The sequence below is a fragment of the Archocentrus centrarchus genome, chromosome 7, assembly GCF_007364275.1.
Source record: "Archocentrus centrarchus isolate MPI-CPG fArcCen1 chromosome 7, fArcCen1, whole genome shotgun sequence".
NCBI classification, from domain to species: Eukaryota; Metazoa; Chordata; class Actinopteri; order Cichliformes; family Cichlidae; genus Archocentrus; species Archocentrus centrarchus.
This window is the reverse complement of record NC_044352.1, coordinates 3,731,435-3,752,428: the sequence shown is the minus strand read 5'-3', so window position 1 is coordinate 3,752,428 and position 20,994 is coordinate 3,731,435. Positions and strand designations below refer to the sequence as shown.

At 41.3% G+C, this 20,994-nt stretch overlaps 2 protein-coding genes across 2 annotated transcripts; one reads left to right on the top strand and one right to left on the bottom strand.

Moving 5' to 3' along the window:
- Nucleotides 1-1,677: 1,677 nt before the first annotated feature.
- LOC115783205 (uncharacterized) lies at nt 1,678-6,663 on the bottom strand. Its single transcript, XM_030733924.1, has 3 exons — nt 6,565-6,663; nt 1,893-6,497; nt 1,678-1,774 (listed from the first exon to the last, which is right to left on the bottom strand). Exon 2 carries the CDS (start codon nt 6,458-6,460, stop codon nt 2,264-2,266), a length of 4,197 nt encoding a protein of 1,398 aa, XP_030589784.1. The 5' UTR covers nt 6,461-6,497; nt 6,565-6,663; the 3' UTR covers nt 1,678-1,774; nt 1,893-2,263.
- Nucleotides 6,664-11,668: 5,005 nt separating this feature from the next.
- LOC115783625 (uncharacterized) lies at nt 11,669-14,884 on the top strand. The gene is made up of 4 exons (XM_030734537.1): nt 11,669-12,235; nt 12,340-12,711; nt 12,934-12,967; nt 13,995-14,884. Exons 1-3 carry the CDS (start codon nt 11,816-11,818, stop codon nt 12,961-12,963), a joined length of 822 nt encoding a protein of 273 aa, XP_030590397.1. The 5' UTR covers nt 11,669-11,815; the 3' UTR covers nt 12,964-12,967; nt 13,995-14,884.
- The last annotated feature ends 6,110 nt before the right edge of the window (nt 14,885-20,994 follow it).

The window sequence follows — 20,994 nt, the reverse complement described above, 5'->3', positions numbered from 1 at the left end:
GTTTAACCATGACTACACTTTTAGGCTCTGAGGTATTACAACATTACCCCAAACATGGGATGTGAACTGTGGCCGGCAGTCAGAGACTACTTCATGAGATACGCAATGAAGGTGAAAAATGACAGAAGGAGATTCATGTTTTTAGGGCTGTGGGTAATTTTAAAAGGGCAGAGAAATATGCATGTTTGGGGAATTGGTTATTTATTGCAGGAATTGCTGTGTTATTGTCAGAGGACTGCAGGCCCCAAACATGAACTCTATGGGAATATCAGACCAAAGTTTAGGAAGTGGGATTCCAGAGTGTGGCTGAGAACAGGATTTATTGTTTGAGCAAACTAACAGGCTCATTTCTTTGCTCATTTCGGGCCAACAAAACATGTCTGTTATACAGTAATAGTGCGACTCACACTGGGATGGCAAGTAAATGGTACCATACTCACACAGTGGACCAGAATGTCCTGAGGTGGGGAGATATAGTACCATTTCTGATTTCTTATTTTTTTGCACATTTTTCATACTTGAATGTTTCAGATCAAACAAATTTTAATATTAGACAAAAAATAACTCAAGTAAATACAAAATACAGTTTTTAAATGATGACTTCATTTATTAAGGACAAAAAAAAAAAACATCCAAACCTACCTGTCACTTTGTGCCCCCCCCCATCATGAATTTACTGCATTTCTTTGGAAAACTGAGTTGAATTTCAATAGTCCAGATTACTGCCAGACCTGCTGATTCCAGAAATCACTTAAATCAATAAAAACAAAGTGAAGCAGATTAAAAGATGTCAAACAGAAACACCTCATCATGGCGCAATCTCTAAAGAAGCAGGTGAGAAACACAGTCACTGACATCTATCAGTCTGAAAGGGTTACAAAGCCATTTCTACAGCTTTGAGACTCCAGCAAACCGCAGCGAGAGCCTTTCTCCACAAATGCAGAAAACCTGGAACACTGGAGAACCTTCGCAGGAGCGGTCGGCCTACCAAAATTACTCCAAGAGTGCATCAACGACTCATCCAGGAGGTCACAAAAGAACCCAGAAGATCTAAAGAACTGCAGGCCTCACTTGTCTCTGTTAAGGTCAGAGTTCATGATTCAACAATAAGAAAGAGACGGAGCAAAAATGGCCTCCATGGGGGAGCGCCAAAATGAAAACCACCGATGACCAAAATGAACACAAAAGCACAGCACTGTGAAATACAACACTAAGAAACTAAGAAATTAAGAAGGGCTTAAATACATTTTCACTTTGCAGATGGTTGAAGGGTCCTCCCCCTCTGTCTGGTTCTTACTGTTGGGGTGGTGGTCTATTTACCCTTTGAGATATGTCTTTGAAGAAGGATGGTCTTAGGTCCCTGAATGATCCTCAAATAATAACTGTCAGGAACATCAGGATTCACCTTCCTAGATCCGGGGTGGGACATTCTGACAAAGTTGCATGCTCCTGATGAGATGATGGACAGTGTCCTGGGGGATCTCCTCCCAGATCTGGACCAGGCGTCACTGAGCTCCTGGACATTCTAAAGTGCATGATTCAGTTGAACATGATGTTTCGGTTGAATGGACTGAAACGTGATGTTCCAGAGGTGTTCTATTGGACTTAGGTCAGGCAATGGTATCACTTCGTTCATCCTTCAGGAACTGCCTGCATACACTCGCCACATGAGGCCAGGCTTTGTGTAGCTTCCAGCTGAAGAAAACGTAAGCCTGAACTGATGGTCTCTGTCCTTTATTCGTCAGCTTATATTACATACAGACCAACGTAAGAGCTGAATGAATGAAGAATAAACAACAAAGGCATAGTACATTAAACTATTAGCAACAAAATGTAACAAATATCGTATGACAAACTGAAACAATTGACACATATGATGCATATAATTTTACCTTGTTGCCATCTCTCAGCTGAAGCTAAACTCCTTGTTTACTCTCCCGATTTCTCCTTACTTTGTTTGCCTCTCCTGTCAATCCTTTAGCTTACACTGCTGTTTGCTACGCCTTTCATTACCTTTCGACATCACATGTGAAGAGTTCTTTCCTTTTCAAAATAAAACATCCGTCTTTACAGGAAACGACTGAACAGCTAGAATAACAAATACATATTGCAAACCTTATAACGTTTAAGACATTATGCACTGGGGTCATTTACACTCCCACCAAATTATTTAGTGTTTGTACACAACTTCTCAAACACAAATGATTTCCTCATGAGAACAACCATTTTCATAACACTACATACACTGTAGACATTCTTTGACTTAGGAACTTTCCAGTATGAGAACCAGCTTGTGAACAGGACGTTCCACAACAGACATTTTGTTTATGCGCTTACCTCTTTTGTTTAGATATCTATCACCTACTACCATTTTGACTTTCCTTACGAGTCCATCCCTATCTGATACAGTCTCTGACACTCTTCCAAGTCTCCATGAAGATCTTGACTGCATTTCCTTAGTGTCCATCACTATGTCACCCACTTGAAGGTTTCTCTTGGGTGCATGCCATCGCTGTCTGATCATGATGTTGTGGAGATACTCTTTTCTCCAACGGCTCCAAAACTGTTCTGCCAAGTACTGCACTTGGCGCCATCGTTTTCTTCCATACAAGTCCTCTCTGACAAATTTGCCAGGAGGAGGTAATGCAACATTCGCTTTCATGGTGATGAGATGGTTAGGGGTTAGTGGTTCCAAGCTATTTGGATCATTCAGATTGTCTGTTGTAAGAGGACGACTGTTTACGATTGTCATAGCTTCATACAATAGAGTCCTTAGAGAAGCATCATTGAGCCTACCAGGAGTGAGTGAAAGCGTGGAGTTGAGAACACTTTTTACAGTCCTTATCTGTCGCTCCCATACTCCACCAGCATGACTAGCATGAGGTGCATTAAAGGCAAAATCACATTGGTATTCTGCAAGGAAGGTTACCACTCTCTTAGTGTCGACTTCCTGTAGAGCTGCATTCAGTTCATTTTTGGCACCTACAAAATTGGTTCCCTGGTCACACTTAATTTGTCTGACTGAGCCTCGCAGTGCAATAAAGCAACGCAGACCGTTGATGAGAGCATCAGTTGACATATCGTCTAGCATCTCAATGTGGATGGCACGAGAGCTGAAACATGTAAAGAGCACTCCGTATCTTTTTTGTTCCTTACGTCCCTGTTTAGTCGTGAATGGGCCAAAACAATCCATGCCACAATAGCTGAAGGGTGGCGAGGGCTCTACCCGTTCTCTAGGAAGATCACTCATTCTCTGTCCTTCCACAGGTCTCCTCAGTTTCCGACAGATCACACACTGGCGAATGTAGAGTGAAACAGCTTGACTCATTTTTGGGATCCAATAGCCATTGGCCCGAATTTCATTGATAGTAAAGCCTCTGCCCTGGTGTTTGATCCTTTCATGATGGTGAGCTATTATCAGCTTTGTGACGTGATGCTCTCTGGGGATGATTGTTGGATGCTTAAATGAACTAGGAAGGGCTGACCACCGCAGTCTTCCTCCCACCTTGAGCACGTCATCTCTGTCCAAAAGGACATCGAGATGGTATAGCTTATTGCTTCTTGGTAAAGGATTTCCTTTGCTTAGTGTCATCATTTCTTCCTGGTATGCTTGTCTTTGTAGGTCTCTAATGATCACAAGTTCTGCATCTTGTCGCTCACTTACAGTGGAGTGTGCATCTGATTTGTCCTTTAGGAGTCGTCGTCTGAGACGTGCCACCGCGCTAACAGCATGAGACCAGGATGAAAATCTTACCAGGCGATTAGCAAGACTCCAACACTCCATACCCTTTGTTTGCAACGTTTGAGCTTTCTTAACTTCTGGGTCTCCGATTGGGAGTTCCATGCTTTCCTTTGCTGGAGGGCATATTACCCTTTGCCACAGGAACTTGGGACCCATGAGCCATCTGGATGATAGCAGTTCCTTTATTGTTGTTCCCCTGGATGCATTGTCTGCAGGGTTTTCACTGGTGGGGACATAAAACCACTGCTGCGGACTTGTGCTATTGCGTATCTTTTGCACCCTGTTTGCAACAAAGGTGTGAAAACGCCTTGCTTCGTTGTTTATGTATCCTAAAACAACTTTAGAGTCTGTCCAGAAGAACTCTTCCACATTGTCATAAGTCAGCTCTTCTCTGAACAGGTTACTCACTGTGACTGAGACAGCTGCTGCTGTCAATTCCAGCCTTGGGATGGTGGTGATCTTTGAAGGAGACACACGAGATTTTCCCATGATGAAGGCACAATGAGCATCTCCCTTCTCATTCAAAAATCTCAGGTAGGAGCACTGCCCATACCCAGTGGTGCTTGCATCTGAAAAATGATGCAGTTCCCTTTTCACCACCTGCCCAAAGTTTTCAGGCATGTAACATCTGGCTATCCTTACTTTCTCCAGATTGACAAGGTCCATCCTCCATTGCTCCCACTGTGGTTTCAAATGTTGGGGTAGTGGGTCATCCCATCCTGTGCCTTGACGGCACATCTCTTGCAAAATTATTTTTCCACTGAGAAGATAGGGGGCGATAAATCCTAGTGGGTCATATATGGATGCTACAGTGGATAATATCCCACGCCGTGTAGCAGGTTGGTCCTTCTGTGCAATGCTGAATGTGAAGCAGTCCTTTTTTATGCACCAGTGAATACCTAATGCTCTCTCTGTTTGTGTTTCACTAAAGGCAAGATCCTTTGTTCTTACATTTGTTGCTCGTTCCGATGCTGGTAAGCTGTTTAAGACAGAACTGTCGTTTGACGCAAACTTGTGAAGCCTGAGTCCACCTTTAGCACACAGTTCACGTGCCTCCTGTGCCAGCTGCATGCCCTCGTCCACTGTCTGCACACTCGTGACTCCATCATCTACATAAAAGTCTCTGGCTATGAACTGAGAACCTAGTGGATACATAAGGCTGTTCTCTTTGGCTAGGTGTTTTAGCCCATAGTTTGCACATCCTGGGGAGGATGCAGCACCAAAGAGATGTACTGTCATCCTGTATTCTTGTGGCTGTGCGCTTAGGTCTCCATTTTTCCACCACAAAAAGCGGAGGTAGTTGCGATCACTATTTTGGACCTGAAATTGATGGTACATTTTCTCTATGTCACACGTTAATGCTGTTTGATACTGTCTGAAGCGTAAAAGGACACCAGTTAGATTATTTAGCATGTCTGGTCCGGACAGAAGGTGCTCATTAAGACTGGTTCCTTTATACTTAGCTGAGCAGTCAAACACGACACGCAAGTTTTCAGGTTTCTTTGGGTGATAAATACCATGGTGTGGTATGTACCACTTTTCACCAGAAAGTCCATCATCCTGCACTTCTTCTGCCTCACCTCTCTTGATGATGTCATTCATGTACTTGACGTAATCAATCTTGTATTTTTCATCTCGGGAGAATTTCCTTTTGAGGTGGTTGAGTCGGATCTCTGCGAGTTGTCTGTTGTCAGGCATGTATGGTCTTTCCTTAAAGGGTAATGGCATTTCATAATGCCCCGTCTCATTTTTTCTTATGGCGTCTCTGAGTTTGTCAAGGAAAATGAGTTCTGCTTGAGACACTGTTTTATCATTTCCATTGACTTCCCTGAAATCACTTTCTAATGCACATATTGCATCCAAGGGAGTCATAGGAGGGATCTCCTTTATGGCAACACGATGGCAGAGGCTGTTCATCATGTCTGTCTCAAAGTGCGGAGCTAGACCACCAACTATGCTCCACCCCAAATCTGTTTGAACAGCATAGGGCTCATTTTCTTTGCCGAGTATCACTTGTCTGGGTGCCAGTGCTCTGGGGCAGTTGTAGCCTATCAGGAGTCCTACTTCACAACTGAGGAGTGGTGGGATTTTGTCTATGATTGGTGATAGGTGACTCCAGCGTTTTACCGTTTCCTGGGTTGGTATGTGTTCACGATTGGCAGGTATATGATCCTTTGTGTATGCAGGAGGCAGTTGAATGTGCGTTGCAGAGCTGTAGCCTCTCACACGGATGCCAGCCACCCTTTCACTGTTTATAATTACGTTTTCTCCCATCATAGTGGTTAGTTTCAGTTTCACTGGACATGCACCCACTTGAAGCTCATGACACAGTTCTTGATCAATGAAAGCAGTGTCGCTTTGAGTGTCTAATAAGGCATAGACAAGTTTTTCGTTATATGGGTTTGCATTAGATGACACCCACACTGGCACAATCATTGAAGTACTGGCAGTCTGTCCATCTCTAGCAACATTGAGTGACACAGCAGTGGTTATCTCTGATATATTGCTTTGTGATGCATTTTCTACACTCACGTGCCTTTCTCCCTTTGTGTCTTTGATGTAACCGTCATCATGAAGGCAGGTAGGGTGCCTTTTCAAACAAGTGTCACATGTGAGGCGGCGTCGACAGTCCCTTGCACTGTGGCCTTGCTTCAAACAGCCATAACACAGCTTATTGTCCTTCACATATGTCCTTTTCTCTGCTAGTGACCGTTTCATAAAGTGTGGACACTTGTGGAGTGGATGTGAGTTTTGGCACAGTGTGCATGGTGAGCCCCAGTTGGATCTGGTTAGTGTCTCGTCGCAGTGTTCATGTGTTTTGGTGTTAAAGACACTTGCCTTGTTTCTTTTTGTGTCCTTCAGGTTCCCTCTATCACTGCGTGACTCGGATGAATGGAGAGCAGAGATGGACGTGACTGGGTTGCAGGCAATTTCTGCTTCCAGCAACAGAAATGCAGCAAAGTCACTGAGACTAGGAAACTCTTTGCCTTCCATTAAGGCCTTTGTAACATGGCGGTTCCATCTGGCAGCTGCCCAGTCAGGAAGTTTTTGTGTCAGTTTTTGATTTTCCTCACAGTCGTTCAGTATTTCCAAACCTTTTACATGAGGCATGGCTAGCAGGCAGGCATTTACAAAGTCGGCAAAGTTCCTTAATCCCTCAGGATCTTTGGATTGTAACTTTGGCCAGTTGGATAGCTTCTCTCTAAATGCTCTTTGAATAACAAATGCCTGACCATATCGTTGATTAAGTTTTTTCCAGGCATCTTGGTAAGCTTCTTCATCATTTCTAAAGAAGGTGCCTTCCAGGCACTTGCGAGCGGGGCCAGTGACATATTTTTTCAAGTAATAAAGTTTATCAGCAGTAGAAATACCCTTTTGGTCTATCAGTGACATAAAGGAGGTTTTCCATTCAATAAAATGGATTGGCTCGCCACTGAATACTGTTGGTTCTGGCATGGGAAGTCTGCTCAGTGTTATACTGTCCTGGACGGCTTGTGCTAGTTGAGCAACTGCAGGAGATGCAGATGACGTGGATATGTTAGGTGAGTGTGATGCAGAAGGCTGAGGGACAGAATCTGGGCTCCTCTGCTCACCTTTGACTGACTGGACATCACTAATTTGCAGTATTTCTCTGTCATAAGCTTCCAATCTCGCTCGAGCTGCTTCCACTTCCCTTTCAGCTTGCAGACGCTCCAATTCGGATTTTTGGATTTCAAGTTCTCTTTTGTGTTGCTCTTCTAAAGCCTTTATCTTTTCTCTTTGCTTTCTTTCCTCTAGCGCGATGTTGTATTCAGCTTCTTTTGCTGCCAGTTCTGCTGCTGCATCAGCCCGTTTTGATGCGATATATGAAGCTGAGGAGTGATGTGTGTTACTGGATTGTGCTGCAGTGGAACCATAAATGGAGAGCGCATAGTCACGATCTAGCAGCTCGCGTAAACGACATCTTTCATATTCAGCATCAAAATCTCCATCAACACCAGTTAGTCTCTTATATATGATTTTGATGATGTCACTAGTTACAGCTTCGCATGCATCAATTTTTTGTCTCAAATTGACTGTTGGAGCTACATGACCTCTTATGTCAGTGTAGAGTTTCATTATGTCATCCTTTCCCTTTTCTAAAATGTCTGCAAGTGATGACAGGTGTTCTTCAGTTGTGTCTGATTTTAGTTTTTCTCTTGCTTCACGTACTTGTATTTTCCACTGTTCATATAAGGTGATGAGTCTTTTTTGTTTTTTACTTACTTCTTCTGTTTGATAAGCAAGCATTTTTTCTGTTGGTATTCTGGTGTGTTCAGAGCGGCGAGGTTCATCTGTAGTGCTTTGGACTTGAGACTGTAGATCTGCCAGCATTTTCTCTTTAGAGTCAATTGTTTCTTTTATTTCTTGCCTTGTTTTTTCAGTTGCATTTTGAAGCAGGTCTTTGTGATCTTGAATTTCCCTTTGTAAACAAACAATCTGTTCATTAATGTCCTCAGGACTCACAGATGAAGCTTGTGTGTTGTCCATTTTCCGTGTAGCCTCTTTTTTCCTTTATCGCCTTTGTTTTCAGACCACTTGCTGCCACCTACTGGCCATCATAGTCGTGCACCTTGAGATCTTTTCACTCCGTCAAGTGGCGTGCGTCGGGTGGTCAAGCTCTTACTGTAGCTTCCAGCTGAAGAAAACGTAAGCCTGAACTGATGGTCTCTGTCCTTTATTCGTCAGCTTATATTACATACAGACCAACGTAAGAGCTGAATGAATGAAGAATAAACAACAAAGGCATAGTACATTAAACTATTAGCAACAAAATGTAACAAATATCGTATGACAAACTGAAACAATTGACACATATGATGCATATAATTTTACCTTGTTGCCATCTCTCAGCTGAAGCTAAACTCCTTGTTTACTCTCCCGATTTCTCCTTACTTTGTTTGCCTCTCCTGTCAATCCTTTAGCTTACACTGCTGTTTGCTACGCCTTTCATTACCTTTCGACATCACATGTGAAGAGTTCTTTCCTTTTCAAAATAAAACATCCGTCTTTACAGGAAACGACTGAACAGCTAGAATAACAAATACATATTGCAAACCTTATAACGTTTAAGACATTATGCACTGGGGTCATTTACACTTTGCATAAACTAGGAGGAACCCAGGACCCACTGCACCAGTGTACCGTTGCCTGGCCTGTAGTGATCTGTGTGTCCTTCCATGCATTTGCCTCCCCAGGCCATCACTGACCCAACACCAACCAGATCATGCTGAACGACGTTACAGGCAGCATAATGTTCTCCATGGCTTCTCCAGACCCCCCCACATCTGTCACACATGCTCAGGGTGAACCTGCTCTCATCTGTGGGAAGCACACCGACTCCAGCCAAATGCAAAACTAGTTAAAAAAAAGTCTGAAAAGTTTGAGGAGGGAAAAAATGTCTTTCACTTGTAAAACTTCCTGCTTTAGGGGTTGTCTCACAGTTGTTCAGCCCTCTGCAACCAGTGACTGCACTCCTCTAAGGCCAAGACTGTAATTCACATCAATAACTGTACTCTGCCAGCAAAAAAATACACACAGTTTGAAGTGTTGAGTCAAGACCCTAATGCCCGAAGCATCTGCATCTACAATGAATTGAAGGCTTCAGTCTCTGGGAAACATAGAAAAGCCAAGGTGGATAAAGTTAGCTTAGTTAATGTTTCCAAAATCTTATTACAATCCTTTCTCAAGCTCCTGTAGCGGTTTGCAAATCTGAGATATCTCACTGCAGCTGGCACGTCTACACCCATCTAACCCAAAAATGAAACAGATGAAACTCACATTTCTCCACTTTCACATACAATTTGTTGCACTTTCTTTAAAAGCTGTTTGCATTTCACTGGGTCTTTGGGGAAAATGGGAATATTATCTAAATATACAAAAATGAACAGATATTATTTAACAGGGCCTGAAAAACTGTAGCCAGCCAACTTCATTTATAAAGCACTTTAAAACAAACTGTTTGACATTAAGAACAAAATAAAAGTCCAAAAACACCACAAAAAAAAGGTGGGGGCGGGCTGGCTGAGAGAGTATTTATAATGTATCAAGAATGTGGTTAAAGTGGTTTTCCATCCGCTTTCTTAATCTGAAGCAGATGTTATGACAACCTTGGAGCAGTCAGAACAAAGAGAGTTCACTCTCGACTCCAGCCTGCAGATTTCTCTGCAGTCATATGTGGTCCAGCAGTTGTGTAATCACAGAACTTATTTAGGACCTGTTCTGTTATTCGGCTTAAAGAAGCAGTAGCATGTTCGGGCCTTTCCAGTGAGTCAGTGTAAACATGTAAATGCAGGCTTACTGCTACTTTTTGGTCAAGGCACGGACAAACTGTGGGTAAGGAACCATATCATTGTTAGGTGACACAGTGCACAGACTCACACAGTACTGGACCAATGAGAATCTTTTAAATGTTCAAATGTTCCATAAAAGTTCCTTCAGACAAGAACTCTTATGGAACACTGCAGTACCTTCAGATTATTCAAAATACAGTCCAAACCTTGATTATTTTATAAGTAATCTGCCTTGTTTTGCAGTTGTATTAAAACTTAAAGTCATTCAAGACTGCAAACCAACTTTTATGGTTCTCTCTTTCCTCAATTTCATTTGTTACCAACTGCCATCATAATAAACACAGATTAAAGTCTGCCTCCACACTGACTGTACTCAGCTTTTGAAAAACTTCTTATTTTTCCTAAATATGTTCAGTATGTATCCCTGACAACAATTTCAATGATATCAACAATGAGAGACTTGTTCTGTTGATCAGTTATGATTTACTAAACTCCTTAAAGTCTGTGTCCACAGACGTACAGCATGTGATCTTCACAATCACAACAACTGTTTTATCATGCTGAGATTTTACATTTTTCTGTGTAACTATATTTAAAAGTAGTGATGAAAGAAAATAAAGCCTCTTTCAGACAAGAACTCTTCTGTTCATCTGAACTGAGAGAAAGGGGCAAACTCACTGGACACACCCACTTTGAGCCTCTATCTCACTGTTTCACTCGACTCACACTAATCTCACAGAAGACCTTTATTAGAGATACTGGAAGGCTTTGCACACAGGACATAAACAACTGGAAACAACTGGGAACTAAGTTACATATGTGGTACTCTTTCACTCATTTGCATTGCTCCACAATTTCACATTGAAATGTTTATAATACATGCATGCATTTCTATAGCTTCATTTAACAGCTTCATCATGATGAAAATAGACTGGACAGTAATGATTATAGTCCAGGTTCTGACCAATTGGTAACAAGAGCTGAGGTCCCATGAAGTCCCACAGCAGCATAACTAAGGGTTTCAGGGTCAGCTGATCCAACCAAAAATAACCTTCATCAAAATCAAAATAGAGCCCCTTTGGGATGTGGAACAGGAAATTCTCAGTGCGGATGTGCTGCAAGTGAGCGATGCTATCATATCAATATGGATCAAAATGTCTGAGCAATGTTTCCAGAAATCTGTTGAATCTATGCAGTGAAGAATTAACACCGTTCTGACGGTGAACGGGGCTCAGACACGGTACCAGCAAAGTGTACCTGAGAAAAAGCCAGATAAGTGTGTAATAATCAATAAACAAATGACACGGGTGCCGAACATATGGGTATATCTGCTTTATTTATACTGCACATTTATTCCACATTTATTAATAGATGCACAAACTGATAAAAACACCTTAATAATATGCAGCACAGACGACATCTGTCAGAAAAAAATCTCTCCACAGTGGACAGTCTGTCGAAAGTATCTTATCTAACGATCTCACAGTGGGTGTTGTTTTAACGCCTTCTCATTGCAGGACGTTGCGGTTGCGTCCTTCCACCTGTAGTGGCGCAAATGTTCACGTGGTTCTTATTTGACGTCCGGAGGAAAGCGCTCGTCACTCGGGCTGAAGTTGTTAGTCTGCAGCAGGACTGAAATACTGAGGCTGAGACTGTATTTAACTTGATAGAAATTATAATACTCGGTGTGAAAACTGGGAAAATTTGTTTCCTGCTATAATTTTAGAGGACTGAAGCTGCACTCTCAGTGGACGGAAAGGTGATGGAGATGAAAAGCTGCTTCAAATATATTCCTCGTGACAGCGCTGCTTCCTTTGGGTTAACCATCCTGATATTTGGCGTCATTATTTACTACAGTTACCTGACGTGCAGCTGCGATGGCCGAACTTTTCGATGCAATGAATTCATGGCTGTCCCATTTTTCATCGTGTTCTTCCTAACGCTCCTGATAGACCGGACGTTTCGGAGAACAGCGAAACACGCTGCGATCCTTTCAGGTGTTGTAGTCAAGCGCGTCATCAGAGCGATTTTATTTGGTCTGCTGTGGGTTGTGCTTCTGTTAGTTCATGGAGACTGGTACTTCTGCTGTAAGACTGATGAGGAGAACATCACGCTGCCCTGCAAAAGTAATCTCACACCCGAAGAAGAAGCCAAAAAAACTGAAGCGATAAACACATCGAAGGTGAGTGTTTTTTTTTCATGTACAGTAATCTCATTCTTTTCTTATGAAATTACAGTAAATGTACAGAAATGCAGTATTTTATGTATTTGTTGCTTCTTTTTCAGGTTACTGGCTACACTTTGTTGCTGGGTATAATTGTAGCAGCTTTGTTAACATCATGGAGTGGGTGGAGAAAAGTCTGTGAGAAAAAGCTGGGCTTGTACAGCAGGAAAACTCTGTATTACCAAGTGGTTTTGGAAGAGGAGGAAAAAATTCTGGAGGAGCTTTTGAGGAGAGCCGTAAATGAGAACTTGACCAAAGAAATTATGAACAACATAAATAGGAAAGACTGGGACGGCTGTTTATATGCTGCAGAAGAGATGATTAACGAGGCCAAACAACAGAAACCAAGAGCAACAAAGGAGTACATCAGGTGGACCAGCGTGGAGAGCGCCACAGGAGGGGAACAGGCTGAACAAAGAGCAGCACATCAGCAGGTAAAGTTTCCAGCTTCTGATGGTCTGAGTCACTCGAGTCGCCATCATATCGACTCAGTTTGACCAGGAATGAATTTTAAAGTTTGTTATGCAAAAACACATTTGTGTGCAGAACAAAATAAAGAGAGAATGTTGGAAATTAATTTGCACACTATATTCTACCATTTCTTTTTTTCTATCTCAAAATGAACTTATTTACTCATAATTTAAAATCTTTTCCAGGCACAAAGTCTTGAACTTCAGTCAGTGTGAGAAGGTAAATACACCCACACTCCTTAACTCACCTCACAACTCTCTGAAGCAGAGCTAACATCCCTGCTGCTGTGATAATGAGAAAAATCACTGAGACACTAAAGTAACTTCACTGATGTGAAGATGCTGTTTGGCACAGTTGCCACTAGGGGTCTCTGCTGTACCTGTTTTCACTACAAAGTGAGCATAAAGCGCTCAAACAGGCAGCAGACTGAAGATTTAACCTGAGCGGTGGCTGTGATTTACTCACAGCTTCCATGAACTGATTACAAGCGGTGGAAGAAGGCTTAATGTTTAATGAAATAAGAATATATTAATAATGGTCCATTTCAGAGTGTTGAATCTGTATGTTCATCTTTATATCATGTCTGACTTTTTCTACTGCATGAAGCAGCAGACGCCCTGGATGCTGTTTCTGGGTTAAAAGGTGACAGATCATCTTTTCCAACATGTTAAAGCTGAAATTCAGTCTTTATCTACATCACATGTTGCCTTTTTGAAAAATGCAAACACACCTTTTTGTATATTTGATATTTTATTTGGTTGTAATCAGTCAGCCACACAACGTCCACTCTAGATAGCATGTATGTATTCATGCTTTGGCACCGTGCTCACAGCTATGAGCAAATCCACCCACATCAACACTTCCTCGCTCTGATAGCATTAAGGAGGTGAAAAAACTATTGCGTGTAGTCCTGTGGGGATGGGGAAGTTGCCACACCGCAGAGAGCTGTTGATAATATTTACTAAGTGATTTTTGGAAGAAAATGAGATACAGAATATTGTTTAGATGTCTCATTTACTAATATTTGCCAGGAAATATTCTTACCCTGTGCAAAAAAGTGAGTTAGCAAAATCACCTTCAGATTTATGACGTGCACATTTTTGTTTTGCACATTAGTAAATCAGACTTCTTCTAAATCAGCTGGCTCGTTCTTGTATTTCAGTTTAATTTCCAGTCTAGTTTTAACTCCAAAATTTTTTCTATATTTACACAATTCTGTTGTGACAAAAATGTTCCCCCCCAACAGAGATCAGAGACCCCACACCGTTATTCAACAAACCGCCTAAGACGAACATCAAGTGATGCAGCTACAGACGTTACTACAGAGAACCCATAAATCAATCAATCAATCCATCCATCCATCCATCCATCCATCCATCCATCCATCCATCCATCCATCCATCCATCCATCCATCCATCCATCCATCCATCCCTTCCAGGGTGACACCTGGAAACCAGCACAGATATGCAGTTGCTCTCTACACATTGTTTGAATATTCCATGCAGTAATATGCATTTTCTTTGATACTGCTGTTTGTAATAACTGCAGTATTTTACTGTACTGTTCTCGTGTGGACCCTGCTGAGGATTCTGGATGAGTACAAATCACCCTCAGGGGCGTACAAATATCCTTCTGCTTGCTCAGTCATTTATTTCACTGTTCTTCAGAATGTTTTAGTTCACCTGAACTTTCTTTTTGTGGTTTCGCCCTTATGGTTCTGTTTCAGTTTGTTTAATGATCTGTATTTGTTAGTTATGGTTATTATATTGAATCCCTGCTCCCCTTGCAGTACCCCTGTGTCTGTCCTGTCCCTCTTTCGTGTCCCCGGGTTATGTGTTTTTTCCTGTGTGGTGTGTCAAGTCTGCGTTCCTGTCTCTGTCTAGTTGTTTCCTGTTTTACTTTGACAGTCCCTTGTTCCATGTGCTTTGTGTTTAATTTTGCTTCCTTCTCATTAGTGTTATTCTGTTCACCTGTTCTCTCCGGGTGTTTCCACTCTCCTCTCGTAACATTGTGTGAATATATTGTCTGTGTCAATGAATCCCTGCTGAGTGTCACCCTGCCTGTTAGTTTTGTAGTTCTGGTACCCGTCCAGCTCAGTTTATTTGTATAGAGTGTTTCATGTCATTCCATTAATAAATGACCCTTTAAGTTCAGTTCTGTCTCAGCGTCTGCATCCTGGGATCCAATCCTGGCCTTCCTGCCACAACTAACCATGACAGATTTTTTTTTTACTTTTGCTTTCATTTGCTGGCTATGTTTATAAAAATTAGTTTTTGACACTAAAGATTGTTAGCAAACCTGTTCTTAGGCTGTTGAAAAGTTAGAAAATAAAAAAGGGAAATAAACAAGAAGAATCTGAAACACCAGAGGCCTGTAGTACAAAGCAGGATTTGGGCTTGTTTGGTTAAGTTCAGTGTTAATTATGGGCCTTTCATACAAAGCTGGTCCAATTTCTGCATTGAGGCTAACCTGGACCCTGCACTACAAGGCGAGTCCCACATAGCCAGGGTATTTTTGACATCAGCAGTCAGGATAAGCAGTCACATGAAGCTGGTTATGAAGTCCCTAAGTCCATGATTCTCAAATCCAGGCCTCGAGGTTCGGTGTCCTGCAGGTTTTAGATGTGTCCCTGATCCAACACACCTGAATCAAATGGCTGAATTACCTCCTCAGTCTGCAGTCAAGTTCTCCAGAGTCCTGCTAATGACTTCTATATTTGACTCAGGTGTGTTGAAGCAGAGACGCATCTAAAACCTGCAGGACACTGGACCTCGAGGCCTGGATTTGAGAATCACTGCCTTAAGTTAACCCAGGATTTCCCCTGCTTGATCACGTGAAAGTGGTGGTGTGGGCAGCATCACAATTTTTACTGGCATCAGAGCGGCTTTACTAATGAAAATGAAACTATACTGTGGGAAAATATGAAGCGGTTAAACAGTTAACAGAATTGTATGTGTGTATCTGTGCATATGTGTGCGTGCGTGTTTGTATGTATGGCTGGACCTGGGTCTGGGCCTTGTGTCTTGCCTCCCTGCTGCTCCTTGCTGGTTGCCTCCCCACAAATTCTTCCCACACAAATTTATTTTTCCAAGTATTGTTAGTATTTTGTATGTTTTTTTTTTTTCTTACAGGTTCAGCAACTGATTATTGTGGTTTATTTACTGGTGCTCTCTCCCCATTTTTCTATTCTCTCCCCATTCTCCTTGTTTTCCTCTTTCTCTTCTTTCTTTTCTCTTTTCTTTTTCCTTAGTCTGTCAACGCTGGTGCAGAGATATGTGTATGTGAAAAATAACTTAATAAATAAAGGGACAAACATTAACAAGAAGAGCCTATAGAGAACCGATGGAGCTCATCTTGAAAGAGCAAATATGTTTGGCACAACAGTGCATTCAGATCACAGCTCTGCTTGCAAGATCTGCCAGACGTGACTTTGGATGGAGCAGCTCTCATTTCTAGAAATCTGGCCAAATTTATTAACCCTCCTAAAACCTGACTCCCCAGGGTTGAGACCAGGAAGCAGAGCTGCAGTCTTACACGCCTCTCTGCAGCTTCTCTCCTCCTGCCATCCCCCCAAAACCCCATCCCCACAGAGTCGGTGCCTGCTCCCAGACCACCAAAATCAAACCTAAAATCAGCAAAAAAACTATTTAAGCGTGAAAATTCAAAAAGAAAAAATATTGCGTCCTCACTAGCACCAAAGAATAAAAAAATTAAATGTGGATTATTAAACATTAGGTCTCTCTCTTCCAAGTCCCTGTTAGTAAATGATTCAATAATTGATCAACATAGTCCTGGGCCGGTGGCCCAGTGTTTTGTGTTTCCTTTTGTATAGTTCTGTTTTGTTGTTTTCTTAGTTTTCCTCATTGTTTAGATTTTCAGTTGGTTATTGCTTTGTATTCTGTTTTCTTTGGCCTTCCTGTGTTTGTTTCCCTTCGTGATCTTGTCTTCCCTCTGTTCATTTGTTTCACCTGTTGCTCCCACTCTCCCTGATTTCCTTGTGTGTATTTAAGCCCTCAGTTTTTCCTCTGTTCTTTGTTGTGGTGGCATCAGTGTTACTCCTGGCCGTGTGGTTCCTGTCTAGTGTTGTGCCCCTCTTAGTATTTCTCCCAGGCTTTGTGTTTAATTCTGCGATAGCTGAGGTTTTTTTTTTTTGTATTATCCAAGTTTTTTTTTTTTTTTTTTTTTTTAAAGTTTAATTTTGTCTCCCGTGTCCTGTGTTTGGGTCCACCCCTTCCAGCACACAGCCCCAACTGTGACAACTGATTTATTCTGCCTTACAGAAACCTGGTTACAGCAGGATGAATATGATAGTTTAAATGAATCAACACCCCCGAGTCACAGTAACTGTCAGAATGCTCGAAGCACAGGTCGAGGAGGAGGATTAGCTGCAATCTTCAATTCCAGCTTATTAATTAATCAAAGACCCAGACAAAGTTTTCATTCTTTTGAAAGCCTGACTCTTAGTCTTGTCCATCCTAAGTGGGAAAATCAAAAACCTGTTTTATTTGTTATTATCTATCATCCACCTGGTCCTTACTCAGAGTTTCTGTCTGATTTCTCAGACTTTTTATCTGATTTAGTGCTCAGTTCAGATAAAATAATTATAGTGGGTGATTTTAACATCCATGTAGATGCTGAGAATGACAGCCTCAACACTGCATTTAATCTATTGTTAGATTCAATTGGCTTCTCTCAAAATGTAAAGGAGCCCACCCACCACTTTAATCATACTCTGGATCTTGTCCTAACATATGGCATAGAAACTGAAGACCTAACAGTATTCCCTGAAAGCCCCCTCCTGTCTGATCATTTCTTAGTAACATTTACATTTACTTTAATGGATTACACAGCAGTGGGGAATAAGTTTTATTACAGTAGAAGTCTTTCTGAAAGTGCTGTAACTAAGTTTAAGGATCTAATTCCTTCATTGTTATGCTCTTCAGTGCCACGTGCCTGTAAGCTGGAGAGGGAATGGTGTCTCACTAAATTAGAAGATGCTCATTTAGCCTGGAAAAAGAGTTTGTTGCTCTATAAAAAAGCCCTCCGTAAAGCTAGGACATCTTACTATTCATCATTAATTGAAGAAAATAAGAACAACCCCAGGTTTGTTTTCAGCACTGTAGCCAGGCTGACAAAGAGTCAGAGCTCTGTAGAGCCGAGTATTCCTTTCACGTTAACTAGTAGTGACTTCATGGATTTCTTTACAAATAAAATTTTAGACATTAGAGAAAAAATTATTCATAACCATCTCAAAGATTATTCTTCATGTTCAGCTGCTTTCAGCACTGCTGGTATTTGTTTAGACTCTTTTGCTCCAGTTGATCTTTCAGAGTTAACTTCAATAGTTACTTCCTCCAAACCAGCAACATGTTTGTTAGATCCCATTCCTACTAGACTGTTCAAAGAAGTCTTTCCAATTATTGATGCTTCAATCTTAAAAATGATCAATCTGTCTTTATTAGTTGACTGTGTACAGTTGTGTTCAAAATAATAGCAGTGCATTCAAAAACACGAATAAAGCTCAGAATCCTTTATAATAGTTTTTATTTACAGGCACTGGGGACACTGCACATTATATTCTAAATCAAAACATGTAGAAAAATGTGTAGATTTTCCAATTACTTTACAGGAAATTAAGAAAAATTAATGTTGGGCTGTTCAAAAAAATATCAGTGTCTGCATTTTTCTTTATAAACTCAAATATTCACTTTTATGAACTGAAAAAGCTTTAGGAATCAGCATTCCTCTGAATCACTAAACTAACATTTAGCACCATAACCACTGTTTCTGAGAACTCCTTCATATCTGTGCTGCATGGAGTCGATCGACTTCCGGTACCTGTGAACAGGTATTTCAGCCCAGGATGATTTGACAACTTTCCACAATTCCTCTGCATTTCTTGGTTTTGCCTCAATAACAGCATTTTTGATGTCACCCCACAAGTTTTCTGTTGGATTAAGGTTCGGGGATTGAGCTGACCACTCCATAACTTTAAGTTAGTTGGTCTGGAACCAAGACGCTGCTGCTTACTGGTGTGTTTGGGGTCTTTGTCTTGTTGAAACACCCATTTCAAGGGCATTTCCTCTTCAGCATAAGGCAACATGACCTCTTCAAGTATTTTGATATATGCAAAGTGATCCATGATCCCTGGTATGCAATAAATAAGCCCGACACCATAGTAAGAGAAACATCCCCATATCATGATGCTTGCAGCACCGTGCTTCACTGTGTACTGTGGCTTGAATTCAGTGCTTTAGGGGTCGTCTGACAAACTGTCTGTTCTTTTTGGGTCCAAGGGCCCATGACAATCTTACTTTCATCAGTCCACAAAATGTTTCTACATTTCTCTACAAATCAAAGTGTTCTTTGGCAAACTGTAACCTCTTCGCACATGCCTTTTTTTTTTTTTTAACAGTGGGACTTTATGAGAAATGCATGTACAACATGTGTTGTCTTCATGTTTAAATAAGGGCCACCTGATTGACACCTGTTTTTCACAGAATGAATGACCTCACTGACTGGACTCTATACTGCTATTTTTTTGAACACACCCCTTTCAATTAGTTATTCAATTACACAGACTGAGGAGTATGCATCTTATGAATGTTGGGTCTGTTGGTTTTCTATGACTCTACTACACTACTAATTATTTGCCATGTAATAATATGATTTCTACCAAAAATATTGATTGATCTGGTTAGTCATGTTGGACTGCTGCTATTTTGAACACAACTGTACCACAGGCCTTCAAGGTGGCTGTAATTAAACCTCTACTTAAAAAGCCATCACTGACCCAGCTGTCTTAGCTAATTATAGGCCAATCTCCAACCTTCCTTTTCTCTCAAAGACTCTTGAAAGAGTAGTTGTAAAACAGCTAACTGATCATCTGCAGAGGAACGGTTTATTTGAAGAGTTTCAGTCAGGTTTCAGAATTCATCACAGTACAGAAACAGCATTAGTGAAGGTTACAGATGATCTTCTTACAGCCTCTGAGAGTAGACTCATGTCTGTTCTTGTCCTGCTGGACCTCAGTGCAGCTTTGATACTGTTGATCATAACATTTTATTACAGTTTTGTGTTGTATTTCTGCTGTGTTTCTAACTTTGCTCAAAGTTTTTTTTTTTTTTAAATAGTTTTCTGAATTATATTGTTTTAGTTTGTTTTTTCATTCCTGTTTTCCTTTCTTCTTGTCATCTTCTCTGTTTCTGTTTTGTCCCTCTGTCATCATCTCTTGTTCTATATTTAGTTGTAGTCCCTGTGTTGTATCAAGTTTGTATCATGTTTGGTCTCCTCCTGGTTTGTTTTGGTGGTCTCCTGCTCTCTGTGTGTTGTATTTAATTAGCTTCCTTTGTCTCGTTAGTGTAACTGTTCACCTGTTCTCCCAAAATGTTTCCACTCTCCTCTTGTTACCTCGTGCGTGTGTGTGTGTGTGCGTGTGTGTGTGTGTGTGTGTGTGTGTGTGTGTGTGTGTGTGTGTGTGTTGTTCAGATCCTTGTCGTGTTTGTGATCTGTGTATGCCCTCCTGTTGAGTTTTCCCTTCAGGCGCTCCAAAGTGTTTGTTTTGTGGACCTTCCCTGAACTGAGATTTTATACTTTTCTATTTTTGAACAGTGTAAGAACCTCGAACCTTCTCTGTTCTCCCGGGTCCAGCCCTGCCTGCCACACAGCTGATGCTCGGCAGTTAGATGATGACCAGACAGTATAAAAAATTATATATTGTATATCAAACTTTTATATTGTCTCTGATGACAAAGTGGCCCGAGCTGATTCAAATTCCTCTTTTCTCCCTCCTGCTTTTTAAAATGCATGCCATGGTGTATACTGATTCATATTCCTCAACCCATTGAATTAAAATGGAGTAAGAGACTCTCACAACCCACACCACAACTAATCATCTCTCTCCATCTCCACAGTCTCCCAATCCACCATCCTATACCTGTAGTTAGTTCCAGCCTCATCTCCTTCATATTGCTCTTTATTGACCTTAAATTTCTAAATAAAACCTCAGTGTTGTGTTGTCTGGTCTGGAAAATAGTTAATCATGACAGATCCCCTCACACGGTTGAGCTTATTGTCATGTCAGGAAAGATTAGCTTTCTCGGTCTTCAAGTATCCCATAAATGTTCAGTATCGTTGACATTAAATGTGGAAGAAAGTCCATGAGAGTTAGCACGCACTTGCTGGTCTTCTAACTAGTGTTACAGTAGGTGCATGTCTCTGAAAAAAGGAGTGTTCAGATGTGTGC

What these genes read in the sequence shown, in the direction of transcription:
- LOC115783625 (XM_030734537.1), top strand. Translation starts at nt 11,816, where the DNA reads ATGGAGATGAAAAGCTGCTTCAAATATATTCCTCGTGACAGCGCTGCT. An exon ending in AAGCGATAAACACATCGAAG is followed by an intron (nt 12,236 to 12,339) that starts GTGAGTGTTTTT and finishes CTTCTTTTTCAG; the next exon opens with GTTACTGGCTACACTTTGTT. An exon ending in AAAGAGCAGCACATCAGCAG is followed by an intron (nt 12,712 to 12,933) that starts GTAAAGTTTCCA and finishes AATCTTTTCCAG; the next exon opens with GCACAAAGTCTTGAACTTCA.
- LOC115783205 (XM_030733924.1), bottom strand. Translation starts at nt 6,460, where the DNA reads ATGAAACGGTCACTAGCAGAGAAAAGGACATATGTGAAGGACAATAAG.